The sequence below is a fragment of the Camellia sinensis genome, chromosome 2 (genome assembly GCF_055761805.1).
Source record: "Camellia sinensis isolate YWXY chromosome 2, ASM5576180v1, whole genome shotgun sequence".
NCBI lineage: Eukaryota > Viridiplantae > Streptophyta > Magnoliopsida > Ericales > Theaceae > Camellia > Camellia sinensis.
The window spans coordinates 133,286,462-133,302,423 of NC_138962.1; the positions used below are offsets into that span (position 1 = coordinate 133,286,462).

Genomic DNA, 15,962 nt, shown 5'->3' on the forward strand with positions numbered 1-15,962 from the left:
GAGATTGAACCCGCAAAAATGCACTTTTGGGGTGACTACAGGGAAAATGCTAGGATTTCTAATTACGCGGAGGGGAGTTGAAGTAGATCCGTCCAAGATCAAGGCCATCCTAGAAATGCCACCACCAAGGACTAAAAAGGAGGTGCGTAGCTTTCTAGGCAAAGTGCAATTCATAAGACGATTTATCTCAAAATTAACCTTGACTTGTGAACCACTGTTTGGTCTCTTGAAAAAAGGAAAAAAGTTTCGATGGGATGATCGATGTCAGTTGGCTTTCAAACATGTCAAACAGTACCTTCAAAATCCACCTATATTGTCGCCGCTAGAATCGAGGAAGCCACTAATCATGTATTTGTCGGTAACAGATTCAACCATGGGGAGCATGTTAGCTCAAGAATCAGAAGCCAAGGTGGAGAAGGCCATCTATTATCTTAGCAAGAAGATGCTAGATTACAAGACCATCTACGCTCCTCTGCAGAAAGCTTGCTTAGCTTTGGTTTGGGCAACTAGGAAGTTAAGACACTAGTTGTTAGCTTACTCTATAATTCTGGTTTCAAGATTAGATCCCATTAAATATCTATTTGAGAAACTTGCGCTTACGGGTAGGCTAGCTCATTGGTTGCTTCTTTTCTCTCCAAGTTTGATGTCAAGTGCGTCACTCGCAAGTCCGTCAAAGGGAGAGCAGTAACAAAAGTTTTGGCAGACTATCTAGTGGAAAAAGATGAAGCAGTAGAGTACCTATACCCAGATGAGGAGATTCTACAAGTGGAAGAGAAGACATGGACAATGTACCTTGATAGAGCAGCTAATCAGTACGGTTATGGGATAGGCGTGTTACTGATAGCACCCAATGATTCCTATATACCCTTAGCCTCTAAACTCCGGTTGAAAGTGTCCAACAATGAAGCAGAATATGAGGCGAGTATCGCTGAATTGGAAGTTGCCCAAGAACTAGGGGCAATAAGGTTAAATGTCATCAGAGACTCAAACCTGGTTGTTTCTCAAGCCAATAGAGACTAGAAGGTCAAGGAAGAGAAAATTAAGGTTTATCATCAAACCCTGGACATTCTGATTCCAAGGTTTAAAAAACTGACATTCACACATCTGCTAAGAGAGAGCAACTGGTTTGCTGATGCGCTGGTAGCTCTATCCTCCATGGTAGACATACCGCTCGAGATTAAGATGCGTCTGATCATCATTGAACAGAAGTATGCGCCTGTTTATGAGATGATAGCCACAATAGATGAAGTTCAGGACAAGAACCACTGGTATTATGACATTTGAAACTTCCTGAAAAATGACATGTACCCACAAGGGACAAATGCCAGGGATAAACAGGGAATACGGCGTCTGGCCTCCAGTTCATCATATGCAGGAATAAGTTGTACAAAAGTGGTCATCTGGGAATGCACAAGCTTTGCATTGAGGAAGAGGAGTCAATAAAGGCCATCTACGGAGGAGAGTGTGAAGCACACATGAATGGTGTGATGTTGGCTGGGAAGATCCTCAAGTAGGGCTATTATTGGTCAACTATGGAGGAGGACTGTATGAACTTTGTTTGGCGATGCCACAAATGTCAAATTCATGCTAATCGCATGAACATCTTGTTGTCAAAGCTTTACAACATGACTTTGCCATGGCTTTTCTCAGTCTAGGAAATTGACGTTATCGGGGAAATCTCATGAAAGGGCTCAAATGAACATGAGTTCATCTTGGTGGCAATTGACTGTTTTACCAAGTGGGTGGAAGCGTAGTCTTACTCAGTGTTGAAAGCGTCACATGTGGCCAAGTTCATCAGAAACAACATCATCTGCAGGTATGTGGTACCAAATGAGATCATCTCGGATAATGGCTCGTACTTCAAGAAAGAGGTGGTGGATCTACTAGAGAAATACAATGTGGCTTTTCACAAGTCATCAACGTATATACCACAGACTAACAAAGTTGTTGAGGCTACAAACAAGAATGTTAAGAACATTCTACGGAAGATGGTTAAAACCTATAAAGACTGGCCAGATAAACTGCCTTTTGCACTTTGGGGTTATAGAACGTCAATTCGAACATCTACGGGGCTACCCCCTATTCTTTGGTATATAGGATAGAAGTTGTTTTCCTGATTCAGATCGAAGTACCGTCATTGAGAATCATGGCTGAGTGTTAGATAATAGAGGCAGATTGGTAACAAAACAAGTTCAAAAAATTGATGTTGTTTGACGAGAGGAGGTTAAAGGTGTTGTATCATATCCAAGGATATCAACGTAGAATTGGCAGGGCCTTCAACAAGAAAGTTAAATCCAGAAACCTTAAAGAAGGAGATATGGTGCTCAAAGACAACTGAGCTCCCATCCATGACCCTAGGGGCAAGTTCAGACCCAATTGGACTAGTCCTTACATTATCAAATCTATCTGGTTAAGATGAGCAATTATCCTTATGGATTTAGATGGCTTAGAGTTCTCACAGCCGATCAACATGGACAAGTTGAAGAAATACTATCCCTGAGACCTAGGCAAAAGTTAGAGCATAAAAAAATTGGAAATAAAAAAAAAAGAGCTCGCAAGGTTGAAAACCCAAAAGGACGATTTTGGCAAAAGTTAAGGCGCAAAAGGAAAGAGTTAATACACGAGTGAACCCTAACCGAACTACGTAAGGCCTGATTCCCATCTTTGGGATACATAGGCAACTTCATCTTGAAGTTCGGCCATAACCACCTCCAACTCAACTGTCTTGTCCATTTGTTTGATTAGTCCATCTTTTTCTGTCATCTGTTAACTTGGTTGTGTTATCTCCATTTGGCAGAAGGGCCAGTTGCAAGATAGAGCAGTAATAATGAATAAAGTTATGGGCGGTTATGATCTTTCGATTCGAGGTTGTACGTTTTAAGGATTAATTCCAAGTGTGTCAAGTAGTGACTGTTTCTGAAAATTGTTTTGAAAAGTTTTAATGAAGCTGATTTTCTCAAAATTTTATCTTTTACAACACAGACCATTATTTGAACCAAAAAAAAGGAAAATTTTCAGTGCTCACAACTATAATTACATAATTTCAACACAAGTACACCCTCCAAATCCCAGGTTAAATCAAAGTTGCTTTTACATCATAAAAACTTGAAAAGAAAAATTGAAGCAATAAACTAGGGGCACAAATGAGTTAGGTAGTAGTCCTTTGCCTTCTACCCGCGCTCTCAGGAGTCTCCGCAGCCAATGATGGCCCAATCTGTGTCTCGTCCTCAAGCCAAGCCAAGCACTCTCCAGAAAGGGCGTAACTGAAGCTAGCAACAGGGGCTAGAAGCTCTCTCGTCCTCCAAGCAGCGAGGTATCGAGCCCGGTGCGAAGCACAAACTGGAATGTAGGGTATTCAACCCCCTCATCTGGACGAGTCTGATTGTGTCCAAACTAGCATCTGAACCGAAACAGGAAATAGAATACATAGTGGGTGAGGCCGATCAACTGTATACTCGGTTGGCGAGACATGCTGTAGCTCATCTTAGTAAGGTTAAGCGAGGGGCAACGCCAAGCAATGATAGCTGCAGATATGCTGCACATCTAATCATAGCACAGTCCTTCTGTGGGAAAATCTACTAGACGTGGGCGAAAGAAGTGGGATCTGGCCAAATACTCAGGGCAAGGGTCTATCACCTTCAGCTTATCCATCAACCATACCTTAGAAGGGATAAAAATAAGAGAGATTAAAGAATAAAGAGATATACTTTGAGAGAAAAAGTAAGGAAAGGGTTTTGAGAGAAAAAGAGTGAGTGTGAAGTGATGTGAGAAATCATAAATAAGAGAGGGTGGGAAACAATACCTGAAGAAGCAGTGGACTCCTTGCAAATCGAGAAGTCTCCCGTTGACGAAAGGCATCCAAACCCATCAAAGTCTCGGCTAATGCCAAGCCTATGCAACTCTTACCCTCTTTGAGGCATTGGGCCACTTCGATCAACCTAATGCTAGCTCTGCTGCAACTAGGGGCAAGTAGAAAGAGTGAAAGTAAACATAAGTAGAGGGCATGCTAACGATAACCTCACCAAAGAAGGTCACCTCTTTCTCCAATGCCAGAAAATCGATGAATTAAGTTGGGTATATCTAACTCCACGTCAGGAGCCAAGGACCATGCCTCGTGTAAAGTAAACCCACACATCCATTCAACAGGGGTTGAGGCATAATCTTCTCATCACACGTGGGACTCCATTAATGCTTGAAACTCTTCGAGAGTAAGACACATTTCTTGAGCCCCGAAGTGAAACACATGAGTAACCGGGTTCCAACATCGAGTAATGTCATGAAGGAACAGAAAACAAAGTGAAGTACGGTTCAACCAAAAAAGCGCGTTTACGTCGAAACCGCAAAATTTACCTTTTCTGTGTTGTCCAAAGTGGCCATCAATCCTTGAGCCTCTTGGTAAGAAATATCTCCATTTTTAAAGGAAATTGCAGAAAAGATGGTATTCTGTCGAAGGAATGAGCAAGAGAAGACCTTTATAGACGATAAGGTTGTGTGAGTGGCTGACAGCTGTTGCCCGTTATCCAACCATAGCACTTGCCTGGCCGGCCACCTTTCCTAGCCGACCGTCCATCTTAGTAGCCGGCCGGCCAAATATGCTGGTCAGGAAGCTGAGCAGCAATGTTATGATTGGCCTTTTATTTTTATTTTTATTTTTATTTTTATTTTGAGTCCTGTTTTGAGTCTTTTGTCTCTAGCAAGTGTGAATAGCTGTGTTTAGGTTGTTTTTACTTTGTTTTTCCTTTATTGAGTTGTATTTTATATTTTGGTCAGTTGAAGGCTTAATATCCAGTTATGAACATCATTCAAATACAAGCATTTTCAGTTTGGAATTCAGTTACATTTTATGCAAATGTGGTGCCATTCTCGAGATGCTATGCAAAACAAAACACCTCTTTTTATAAAACAACAAGGTTCAAACCTCGTTCATAGTTTTTACAAAAGAGAAAAACAAAAAATAACAGTCCTATCTGACGCTATACAAAGTTTTAAAGTACAGGCTCGAGAGGCCCTCTTCGTCTTCTTTCGTGGAGAGGACTCAAGGGCACTGTCACCATCGATACCGCTATCCTCAGAGGGGTGGGACTTAGAGCCAGAGCCACCATCATCCTCCCTGCTCCCTGACTCAGAACCGACCTCATCATCCTCGCTCCCAGACTCAGAGTGCCTGCTCACTGTCTTCTTTGTGTCGCTGGTCTAAGCATCATTCCTACTCAAAATTGGCTTCGAGGATGAGGAAGTCTCCTGTACCTGGGACTCTCCGTTTTGACTACGAACACCCCTGTCTCTGCCCCGTCCTCTGTCGCGCACAGGAGCCTGTCTACCTCTCCTCCTCGTAGCCAGAGGAGGTGCCGCTAAGGCCACCGGTGCTGCAAGTCCCGCAGCTGCAGGTGGAGGCTGAAAGCAAGAAACAGAGTATCAGAATAGTGTCAGTGTAAAAGTAGTGCCGAATCAGTATGAGTATAGCAAATCAATATAGTATGAACATGGTAGAAAAGAGAATCAGATCAGTCAGATGAATGAGAAAAGGTAGAATACTTGATAACCGTAGAGAGTAAGTAATGTTTTCCCTCTTCCGCACCATCTGCACCAAAGAGGCGACCAACCGAAGAAGGCTGTCTACATAATCCACTGGCACCTGCAATTGAGTTTGAACATTAGTATCCAGAAAAAGGAGTATGAAATGCAAACTGCGAGGCAAAATGCATACCTGTTGCATGTCAGGGTCCTTGACGTACCCATGCTCCTCCTCTAGCGGCCCAATCGGAATCTGGTAGGCCGTCCTACTCGACCGCCAACATGGGATCGCAGTCAGAATCATGGGTAGACCAGCAACATGAGCAACATGGGGAGCCCCTCTAGCATGAGGCTTAACCACAGGAGTGGCACCTCTAGTAGCGGGTGCACCTGCAGCGTCTCCTATGTGAGCTCTGATTAAGGGTGCATCAGATAAGTGTGGATGAATGCAGCATAATCCCCAACCCCGTGGAATAGGTCAGCATCCTGCCCCGCCATGAAATGTACGGTAGCCTTGACTGGAAGACTATCAACTGTCCTCATAGATGGTGGAAGAGGAGCAGTAACAATAGGGGCATGTAAGCCCAGAGTCTGGCAAACAACGCTCCCTAGGTACCAGGTCCAGTAAAAGGGGCCCTACAGCAAGATCCAAAATCGAAAGGTGGTCCAAGACTTGGTGTGATATCCTTGTTCCATAATATGTTAATTGGTCCTTAATAAGAGTATAATTATGTGTTTAATATGATTTTGTGTGCCATTATGTGAAAATATGTGGTTTTGAATTTCTGTCTGTTCACCGTAGAAATATCTGTTCGATTATCTGCTTTGGAAATTAAATTGAAAGCCTTATCGGCCGCAGAACTCAAAATTGATTGCGCCATTGTGATTAGCGTAATTTTTAGAGCCAACGGTGAAATTTAATTAGAAATTGATTCAGATCAGAATTAATTGATTTAATTGATGAATTAGTGCTCAATTATTTATTATTATTAAATTGAAATTAGTGGGGTTTGTTGTAATAAGGCACTACACACTCAGATCTCTCCTTATAACTTCATTTGGCTGATTTGAGCTCAAAAATAGAGAGAGGGTCGGCTATAGAGAGAGAGGGAGAGAATTGGGTAATCTTGGCTCAAGGTTTGGAGAATTGGAAGATTAAACTCAAGATTTTGCCATAGATTGAAAGAATTGAGCCTCTAGGTAAGTGAATTCATGAGTTTAATGTTGTGAATTGTGAATTCAAGTTTGATTAATGGTCAAGAACATGAATTAGTTTGATTATAAGGAAATTGAGTTGTATTTGTTGAATTTAAAGTCTTAGAACACATGCATGTAAGAAATTGCCATGAACCTCCATGTTTGAGTACAATGTATATAATCCATGTTGAGTTTTGATTAATGACCATGTATTTGATCATCTTTTCACCAATTAAGTTGAGGATATTGTGTATATTTTACATGCAAGTGCAAATCATGGCAGTTTGAATCTTACATGTTTGAATTTAATGTGTTGGTGATGAGTTTGAGTTAAATTGAGACATGTATGTGTTTGATTCATGAGATTGAGCTTCATTGGGTTGTAATTTGGGGTTTATACCATGTGAGTACAAGTATATTTGAAGTTTGAGCTATTGCATGCAAGAAATGTTGGATGGAATGTCGAATTGAAGCTCAAGAACATGTTCTGGGTTTTCCAGAATTTCAATGTCTGCTTGAGCGGGGAAACCGCCGCTCGAACGTAAATTTCGTGCTCCCAGTATTTTTGCAGATTTGGATGTCCGCTCGAGCGGGTAAGTTCACGCTTGAGCGGGGAGCTATGTAGACAGACCTTCAGCTCAAGTGCCAGACTTCACGCTCGAGCGTAATTTTGATGCATCCAGCACTTTTTGCAGACATGGTGTCTGCTCGAGCGGGGTAATTTCACGCTCGAGCGGGGAGCCATGCAGTGAGGCCTTTCGCTCGAGCGCCATAGTTCGCGATCGAGCGTAATCTTGACACGTCCAGTACTTTTGCAGGCCTCAAGGGTCCGCTCGAACGGGGAAGTCAACGCTCGAGCGGGGACCCTATTTTTTGAAATTTCGTAAAGACATTCTGTGTTTCATTTTCTATTCTCTTTCACTTCCAAGTACTCTTAGGTATGCATTGAGCATTATAATTGAGTTAAAGAGATAAGAATTAAGCCTAAAGAGGAAAATGTGAATTTAGAACGGATTGAATTGTTTGTGACCCTTTTGTGTTCATGAAATGTGTAGGGTCGAGCTCTAGGGCAAACCAACCAACTGATCACTGTGAGTAATATCTTAGCAGAGATATTTGAAATATGTTGTTGTCCAATTGCTTACTTCCATGTAAGTTTTATAAGTTCATTGATTTGATTGGTGGACAATGTTTGCTATATCAGATGAGTAGGCCAGAGGCCAGTCTGTTCTGAATAATAGAATGAATGGGCCAGAGACCAGTCTGTTCTGAATAATAGAATGAATGGGCTAGAGGCCGTTTTGACATGAAAGAATGGGCCAGAGGCTGTTTTGACACGAATGAATGGGCCGAGGCTATTTTGACACAAATGAAAGTTTGAATGGGCCAAAGGCCAGTTTGTCATTTGAATGGGCGAAGGGCCGTTTTGATACAAATGAAAGTTTAAATGGGCCAAAGGCCAGTTTGTTCGGAACCGCAGTCATTTGACCTAAATTGTGTATATATGTTAAATAGAAATCTGAATTGGGCCCAAGGCCATTTAAAGCATGTTATTCTACATATCATTTGTATAACTTCTGTATTTGATATTATTCACTGGCCTATCGCTCACGCTCATTAATGTGTTTGTAGGTGAGCCAAGAGGAGTCCAAACCCAGCCCCAGTGAAGTATGTGTGGAACAACAAAGGTTTTTGGAGAGTTAGCCCTTGTGTCTCACGCACGAGACCCGTCTTCACCCTTTTGTTATGTATTTATATTTCATCATGTTGGTGAAGACTTTGCATCTGTTGTATATTGTTTTGATGGGTTGACTTAGACTATCATGATCCTGTATGTACAGAACCTGGTGTGGTACATATTTTGTTGTGAGTTATTAATATGCATATGTATGGTTTGTTATGATGTGCCATGTAAGCACAACTCTATGGATAAAGTTTTAAATTGCTTCCATTTGGCCCCCATTTTTCTCTATTAAAATACGTTTGGTTTGGTTTGAGGCCGTAGGTAATCTCATGATTACTGGCCGGTTATGTCCTTAACCCACGGGGGCGGGTTCGGGTCATGACACTTGGCATACTCGTCCCATGTCCCAGTTGGCATCACCACCAACAACTGCTACGTAATCTGCGAATAGAAAATTCACAGTTGTCAGTTGTCTCAGTTGTTAGAGTATGGATCAAAGCAGTAGCAATGAAAATGAAGCAGAAGTGAGTATGAGTTTTAGATTACCTCATGTGGCACCACTGTATCGAAGAATCGGTGGTAGTAGTGAAGACAGTATCGCCGCGACACTGAGGATGGCACCGGCCATTGTACTGCCGGGAGTAGGGCATAACAGCCTTCACCGCATCCCTCGGCACAAGGGCAAGGGTAGGGAAGTACGCATAGACCTAGAGCTGTAAGAAAATATCCGTTTGTGACTCAACAGGCATAAACAAAAATGAAGACAAAAAATGCAAAGCAGAAGGCATAATGTACAACAGAAATAAAGACAGAAAGTGCAAAGTAGAAAGCATAATGAACAAATAGCAATGAACAAAAAGTGCAATGTGTACCTCTCTGGCTTTCTAGTAGCCGTCGACCTTGTTCCCCTTCTTGCAGAAACCGGAACTCATGTAGTCGTATAGGGTGACGAGGCCAGCGCCACCCTAATCATAGAATCGGACCCGTGGAAACACCACCAAAGTGCTTAGCATGTATAGGCCTATGGTATTCCACCTATTCGCAAACAAGGTGGTACCGAGAAAATATGTCAGAAAGCCCCAGGTGTACTGCTCGACCTCCTCCTGAGTCTCAGGCTGGCTCCCGTGGAAGTGGTCATAGAACCAGCTGTATCTCACCATGGCCGGTCTATCTAGAGGAGGGCGTGCCCCAAGTAGTTGAATCCAAGCGGCCTCCCACTGGTCCATATCTATGTCAAAGGGGATCGGATCACCCCTTACTCTCAACCCCGTGATCATAGAGAAATCATAGGGGGTCATCGTCATCTCCTACATGGATAAGAAGTGGAAGGAGTTGGTGGTGTCCCACCATCTCTCCACCAAAGCGCCAAATAAAGCTTGGCTCGCCTGAAGTCATGCAAGCACAGAGTAGAATAGGCTGAAGCCCACCTCATCAACTAGCTCTTAGACTCGAACAGGGAGTTCCTGGTACTAATCTCTGACGGTCACCGCTCCGTAGCCTCTCCAAGCAAGGGCATCGCCCTATGATGAAATAACAGGAGAATATGTCAGATGCATAACAGAGTGAAAGACTATAATGAAATATCAAAGTAAGCAAAATGCACAAAAGAAGCAAAGTTTCTTACCTCAGTGGCGTCATGAGAGAGGTGAGAGACATGCGCCCTCAAAAGGAAATCCTCAAGCATGCCTATGGTGAAGTCCTCAAACCGTAACATGCCACCGGGGGCCATCACGTGTGTCTATGGATGGTAAGTGGCTAGGTCGAACGGCCTCACCCTCAGTGGTGGTAGCTGAGGCTCGTGCTCGGGAGGGTGGATCTCCTCCGCTGCAAGGTTGATAGCGATGTCCTTCGCCACTCCATCGGCCTGATCTGGCACTGGTACCTTGTGGGGGGGTCCCATCATGTGGAATGTCATCCTCCATGGAGAAATATAGTAGTGGTGAGAGAAAATGGGGAAAAATGACGAAAATAGGTGAAAAATGCCAAAAGTCAAACCCTAGGAGAGAGAAAAAGAGAGAAAAAGTCAAAACTCGAGAAAAAGTACGAAAACCAAGGAAAACCCATGAGAAATGAGCCCAAAACAATAAAAAAACACAAAAACTCGACCAACACAAAATCCAATCGGTTCAAAGTCAAGAGGGCTAAGAGGGTTGTACGAAAAAAAGTTACGTGGTTCATTGGGTAACGTGCGTAGGGTGAAAATCTAGAGAGAGAGAGACCCCAAAGAGAGAGGGCTATGATTTTCGGTGGTCAAGTGTGTGGAAATGAAGCCTTGGTTTTGTTTTAAAGCTCCTTGGATGCGAAATGCCATTTCTAACCCCGAAACTAATTAGGTGGCCAGCCATCCAATTCTTTTGGCCAGCCTACTGATCAAGTGGCCCAGGTGTGATTTTTGCTGCAGCCTTGCTTATTTTGTGCATAGAGGCCTGTATTCATCCCAAAGTGAAGCATTGAAATTTTGGATTTGTTTCGGCTTTCGACAATTCTAAAATGTGATTTCGAATGTACCGTTTCAAGTCCATCATTTCTCTGAAGCGGGAAAGTGCCCCGATAGCTTGAGCAAGTTGTATCCTTTTTGAGAATTTAAGGACCTCCGAGCTGTAAGTTGGAGATCTTTATGAGGTGTTTTCAAAATACCGCTTTCTGTTTATCTTTTCAATCATGTTATATGTTCTGTTGCATGGAGCATGCATCGTATTGTATATCGCATTGTGTTGCATCCATATGTATCGTGCTTTTCATTTTATCACCCTTGTCACACGAGTATGATTTGGCCTGTCCCCCCTTTCCCTTTCTGCATGAGGCATAGTTTGGCTTGTACCTTTTGTGTCACTTCTTCTCTGCCTGAAATGTAGATTGGCTAACATCTTTTTCTTCCGGTTAAAACCTTATCTCTCTCTATATGAAATACAGTGAGATATGTTTGTTGGTTACACCACCTTTCTTGTTACCCGATTAAAACCTTCCCTCTCTCTGTATGAAATACAGTGAGATATGCATGTTGCTTACACCACCTTTCTTGTTACTCGGTTAAAACCTTTCTCCCTCTCTATATGAAATACAGTGAGATATGCCTGTTAGTTACACCACGTTTCTTATTACTCAGTTAAAACCTTCTCTCTCTCTCTCTCTCTCTCTCTCTCTCTGTGTGTATGAAATACAATGAGATATGCCTGTTAGTTACACCACCCTTGTTTCCCCCAGTTAAAACCTTCCCTCTCTCCGTATAAAATAAGTTGAGATACATCTGTTGGTTACACTACCCTTGTTACACTTTGGTTGAACCTTCTCTTTCTCCAAATGAAATACATTAAGATATGCCTGTTGGTTACACCACCCTCCCGTCCTTTCGAGTGAAACGCGTTAGGATGTTGTTTTCCCTAGTCACAACCTTACCTCTCTCTATATACGTCTGTTGGTTGCACCGACCTTTTTCCTTTCATGTGAAACGTGTTGGAATTGTTATTTGCTTACTCCTTTCCGTGCGAGGCACGGTCAGATTTGTTTTGATTTAAGCTTAAGGCTTGTTTCATTCATGTGCTATCATCTTGTTATTGCTCATTGCATTGTCTTGCATGATCATGGATTTTTAAAATCACCAGCTTCGTGAACCCTGTAAGTCCAATCTTTGAAAGTATATTCTTTGAGCATATCATTTGCATCTTACCCATGAACTACGCTGGTTTGATTCCTTGTAAAGGAATACGTAGGCAACTTTTGAGTTCAACCAAATTGCATTCACATTTTGATTGTTTGCCTAAGTCTTGTGGCCTTATCAAATGGGTTGTTTTCGAACTTTGACATTCACTCACGTCATTTCATGACTTCGAGCTCGGTCAAAAAAGGGGCAACTGTAGACACTCCATTTTTTACCGCCCTTAAGACTTGGGCGCCTCATGGTGAACACTCAATCATGAATTGTTGCGTTGTACAATCGTTTAATTTCTTCAGCAAAAGGCTTCGATTTTAAGTTTCAGAACCTAAAACCTTGCACCTCCTTTGGACCAAAACCTAATTTTTTCTAACCTGACCACTTAGAGGCCTGTTGGCCAAAAAGTGGCCGACAGTCCAATTTTTATTGGCCGACTGTCACTCTTCATGGTCGGTCGGCCATGTCCAGCGACCAGCAGATATTTTGTTGTGAGCTATCCCCCCATGTGCATGCCTTGCACCAGTTGGCTCAATACAGATATTTCCGACAAGGGGACCTATTTTTCTATAAATAGATGACCATCGCTCATGGTTTTTGGTTAGAAAAAATTGCCAAAAGACAAAAATTTGCCAAACACTCTCCCTCTCTATCTTGCAATATACATACACTATACATACACTTCCTAACCAAAATTTTGAGGCTTCTTGCTGAGATTATTGAGCCAAAATTTCAGCTCTTGAGGGCGATCACTTTGTGGTTTGTGAACCAAAGAACATCCTCTCTTTAAGAGGCAATGCTTTTACCATCTCTTCTCTTGTTTACACTACTCTTTTCTTCTCTTTTATACACTATTTTCAAGTGCTGAAACTTGTAATTAAAAAGCTTCCAAAGGTGGATGGGTTAACCACCTTTCTTAGACTTTATGTCATAGCTTATATCCTAGTTGTTCCACTTGTTTCTTTACTTTTAGCTACTAATTTTTAGAGTTTTCAGAGGCTAAAATATGTGATTTTAAGGTCCAAAAAGTGGAGGGATTAGCCACCCTTCCTTTGGCTTGCTTACTACCTTTGTTCTCTTCCATTTTTGTTTACTTTTTCTAGCTTTTCAAAATGATTTTCAACACTGTTTTGTGCTATTTAGGGGTTGTTTAGTGTGTTTGTTTAGTTTATGCTTTGAATACTATGCATATATTGTTGTAAAGTCCTCATAGATTTGGTTGTTTAAGCCATAGACACCAATCTATTTGAGTTGATAGCTTTCTTTACATAATTTCTAGGTAAGTATTCATACTTGTAATCGTCACCTTTGCCTAATCATCTTTGCAACCTCCATCATTTCTTTGCTTTCTTTGATTAAGAGTCATCCTAAACACTAGTTTGTTGATCAAGGCATGAGAAAGAGACTTTCTATGCTTAATGGTTTAATCTCTTCGGAGGTTCATTACCAAGGAATTACATCTCTCTCATGTTAAGCACAACCTTTTGCTTGACACATCTCTTTATCGCTTTTTGCACTTAGTGGACGTAGTAATCATTTTTGGACAACATGGGAAAATAATAAAGAAAATGGCATGGTAATGTAAAAAGGATAATAAAATTGAGTTGGGTTCAAGTGGGCGTTATATTGAACATATTGTGTCTCGAATCATTACATACTCTTAGTGATGATCAATGATTCAAGAAGCAATGTAAACCACTTCCCTTGAGGCAACTCCATGATAGAGAAGAGGTCTTATCGGTCTTTTATTTCCATTTATTGAGCTTTTGTCCTATCGGTTTATAGACCATCACGCAATAAATTTGTGGCAATTGAGGATTTGTGAATCGAATCTACTCCTCCCTTGATCATCTTCATGATAGAGGGAGGTAGAGGAGATAAACATCTCCTGGAAACACTATGTTTTTGCTCTATTTCAATTCTGTGACAGCAGGGCAGAACCCAAAAATAGTGGCCGGCTAGCCACTGTTCTGTCCGGCCGACCTTGTTGTACAGGCAATGGTATTTTTCTTGCAGAATAGAGCAGAAGCTGAGGCAAAAATAGAATAATTTTCTGACTGCAAAACAGAATAGAATCTGGCAACAAACAGAGAGGTTTTCGAGAGGATGTTCTCGGTTACGTGTGCTCAGGTCCTCGTTTCCCGTGCGAGTCCTTTAAATTAGATTTAATAATTAGTGTGTTGCAATTAATTAATTAGATTCTTTCAAATTTGTAAAAATTAGTTAATTAGTTTACTCCATTTATTTGATGTTGTAATAATTAGTTTAAGTAGGACATTCATTCGGACCCTCTTGTGCTCGGGAAAATTGCAAACTTGTAATATTGTGTATGTCTTCCAACCTCATTTCTTTCTCCCTTTTACTTACTTGCTTATGATGGTTTCATATAGCATCATACTTTGGTTTCATATCATTGCCATGCTTAAATATCCATTTTTGCATGCATCGGGTTCGGTTCATCATTCTAGACATTGTTGCCATTTCCTACTTGCTTGAATATATGCGATATCATATGCCTTGTATTGATCCATATGTCATGTTAAGAAGCTGAATCCGCTAGTCGCATTTTGTATGTGTTGCATCAGTCACTTGTATAGTAGAGCATGCATTTTTCTAACTATTATCTTCTATTTTGGCTTTCCTCGGTTGAGTACTAGGTGAGCATTTCTTGCTTTAGCATATTGCATAAGTGTTTGTGTTGCCATATCAAGCATACTACCACGAGACTAACTACTTATTTGATATACCTCTTGAATTCCTGTGGATGAAGGCTAATTTGCTTAAGTTAGGATGATTTTGATTAATGTATATATGAGCTCTCTTTTTCAAGTGGCACATATTCAAAATTCTTTTCAAACCAACATGAAATCAAAGCATTCCAAAGTGAGTGAAATAGTCTATACTTGTATGTCTCACATAATGTTAGCATAATAATTAGAATAAGAGCATATATTGTACATAAAAATCACATCATGATTAGTAGAGGCCGATATTTGATCGGGTGAGTGGGGTGCTCAATTCATGACCTTCCCCTCTCATACCTAAGTTCCCCGAGCCGAGACACTTTGGTTATGACGGACAAGTGACCTTTGGCATGAGTCATGGATTTCCCAAAGTTCCCAAAAAAATATTTAGGTGGCGACTCTGAAATCTGGCAATGCAGTCCATTTTTTACATTTTTTTTTATTGTAATCGATTTTTCAAAGATTTGCTAGTTTTGGACTCTCATTTTTGTTTTTCTGTTTCACATTGCACTTGTAAAACCAGATTCAGAATCACAGGAGTCCAAATTGTAGGGCTATCATATCCAAGAAGACTAAACCCCTCCAAGAAGACCAAACTGACTGTACGAGAAACCAGCTACACTATCCCATAAAAGATCCTGATGGAGTCACATGAAACTCGTACAGTCAGTTTCCGTAATTATTAGTCTTAGGGAGTAAAGCGAAAGCCAATAAGCACTGCAACAACAGTCACAGTCGAAGTCGGTCCCATCATGAGAGCAGTCACCATATCTCCCAGTTCCTTTCTTAGTTGACCACAAAGCCTCAATCCTCACGACAGTGTCCTTTTCACTCCATGTCGGGAGTGGCTTAAAGATTAAAATCAGAATGTGTCACATGAAAACAAGAGGCGACCAAAACAATCTGGTAGACCTCATATCTTCCAGTCTCTAACTTGGCTGGTCATCATACCATCGTTCTCCATAGCTATGACCCTTAAATCACTTTTGGTGGAATTGGCTCAAGAACAACCTTGTATTGAGTCACATGAGGATCATGCGATCAATCATCATGAATAAACTAGCTGTAAACAAAAATCCCTGCTTAGGAGCTCAACACAAAAGCCATACAAAAGAGCCCAACCATTAAAACGTGATGGACAAATAATCTTAGATGTATTCTCTCTTCTATTTTT

At 41.4% G+C, this 15,962-nt stretch overlaps 1 protein-coding gene across 1 annotated transcript; it reads left to right on the forward strand.

The window, feature by feature from the left end:
- Positions 1–373: 373 nt before the first annotated feature.
- LOC145819049 (uncharacterized) lies at positions 374–1,020 on the forward strand. The gene is made up of 2 exons (XM_082913036.1): positions 374–496; positions 607–1,020. Exons 1-2 carry the CDS (start codon positions 374–376, stop codon positions 1,018–1,020), a joined length of 537 nt encoding a protein of 178 aa, XP_082769162.1.
- The last annotated feature ends 14,942 nt before the right edge of the window (positions 1,021–15,962 follow it).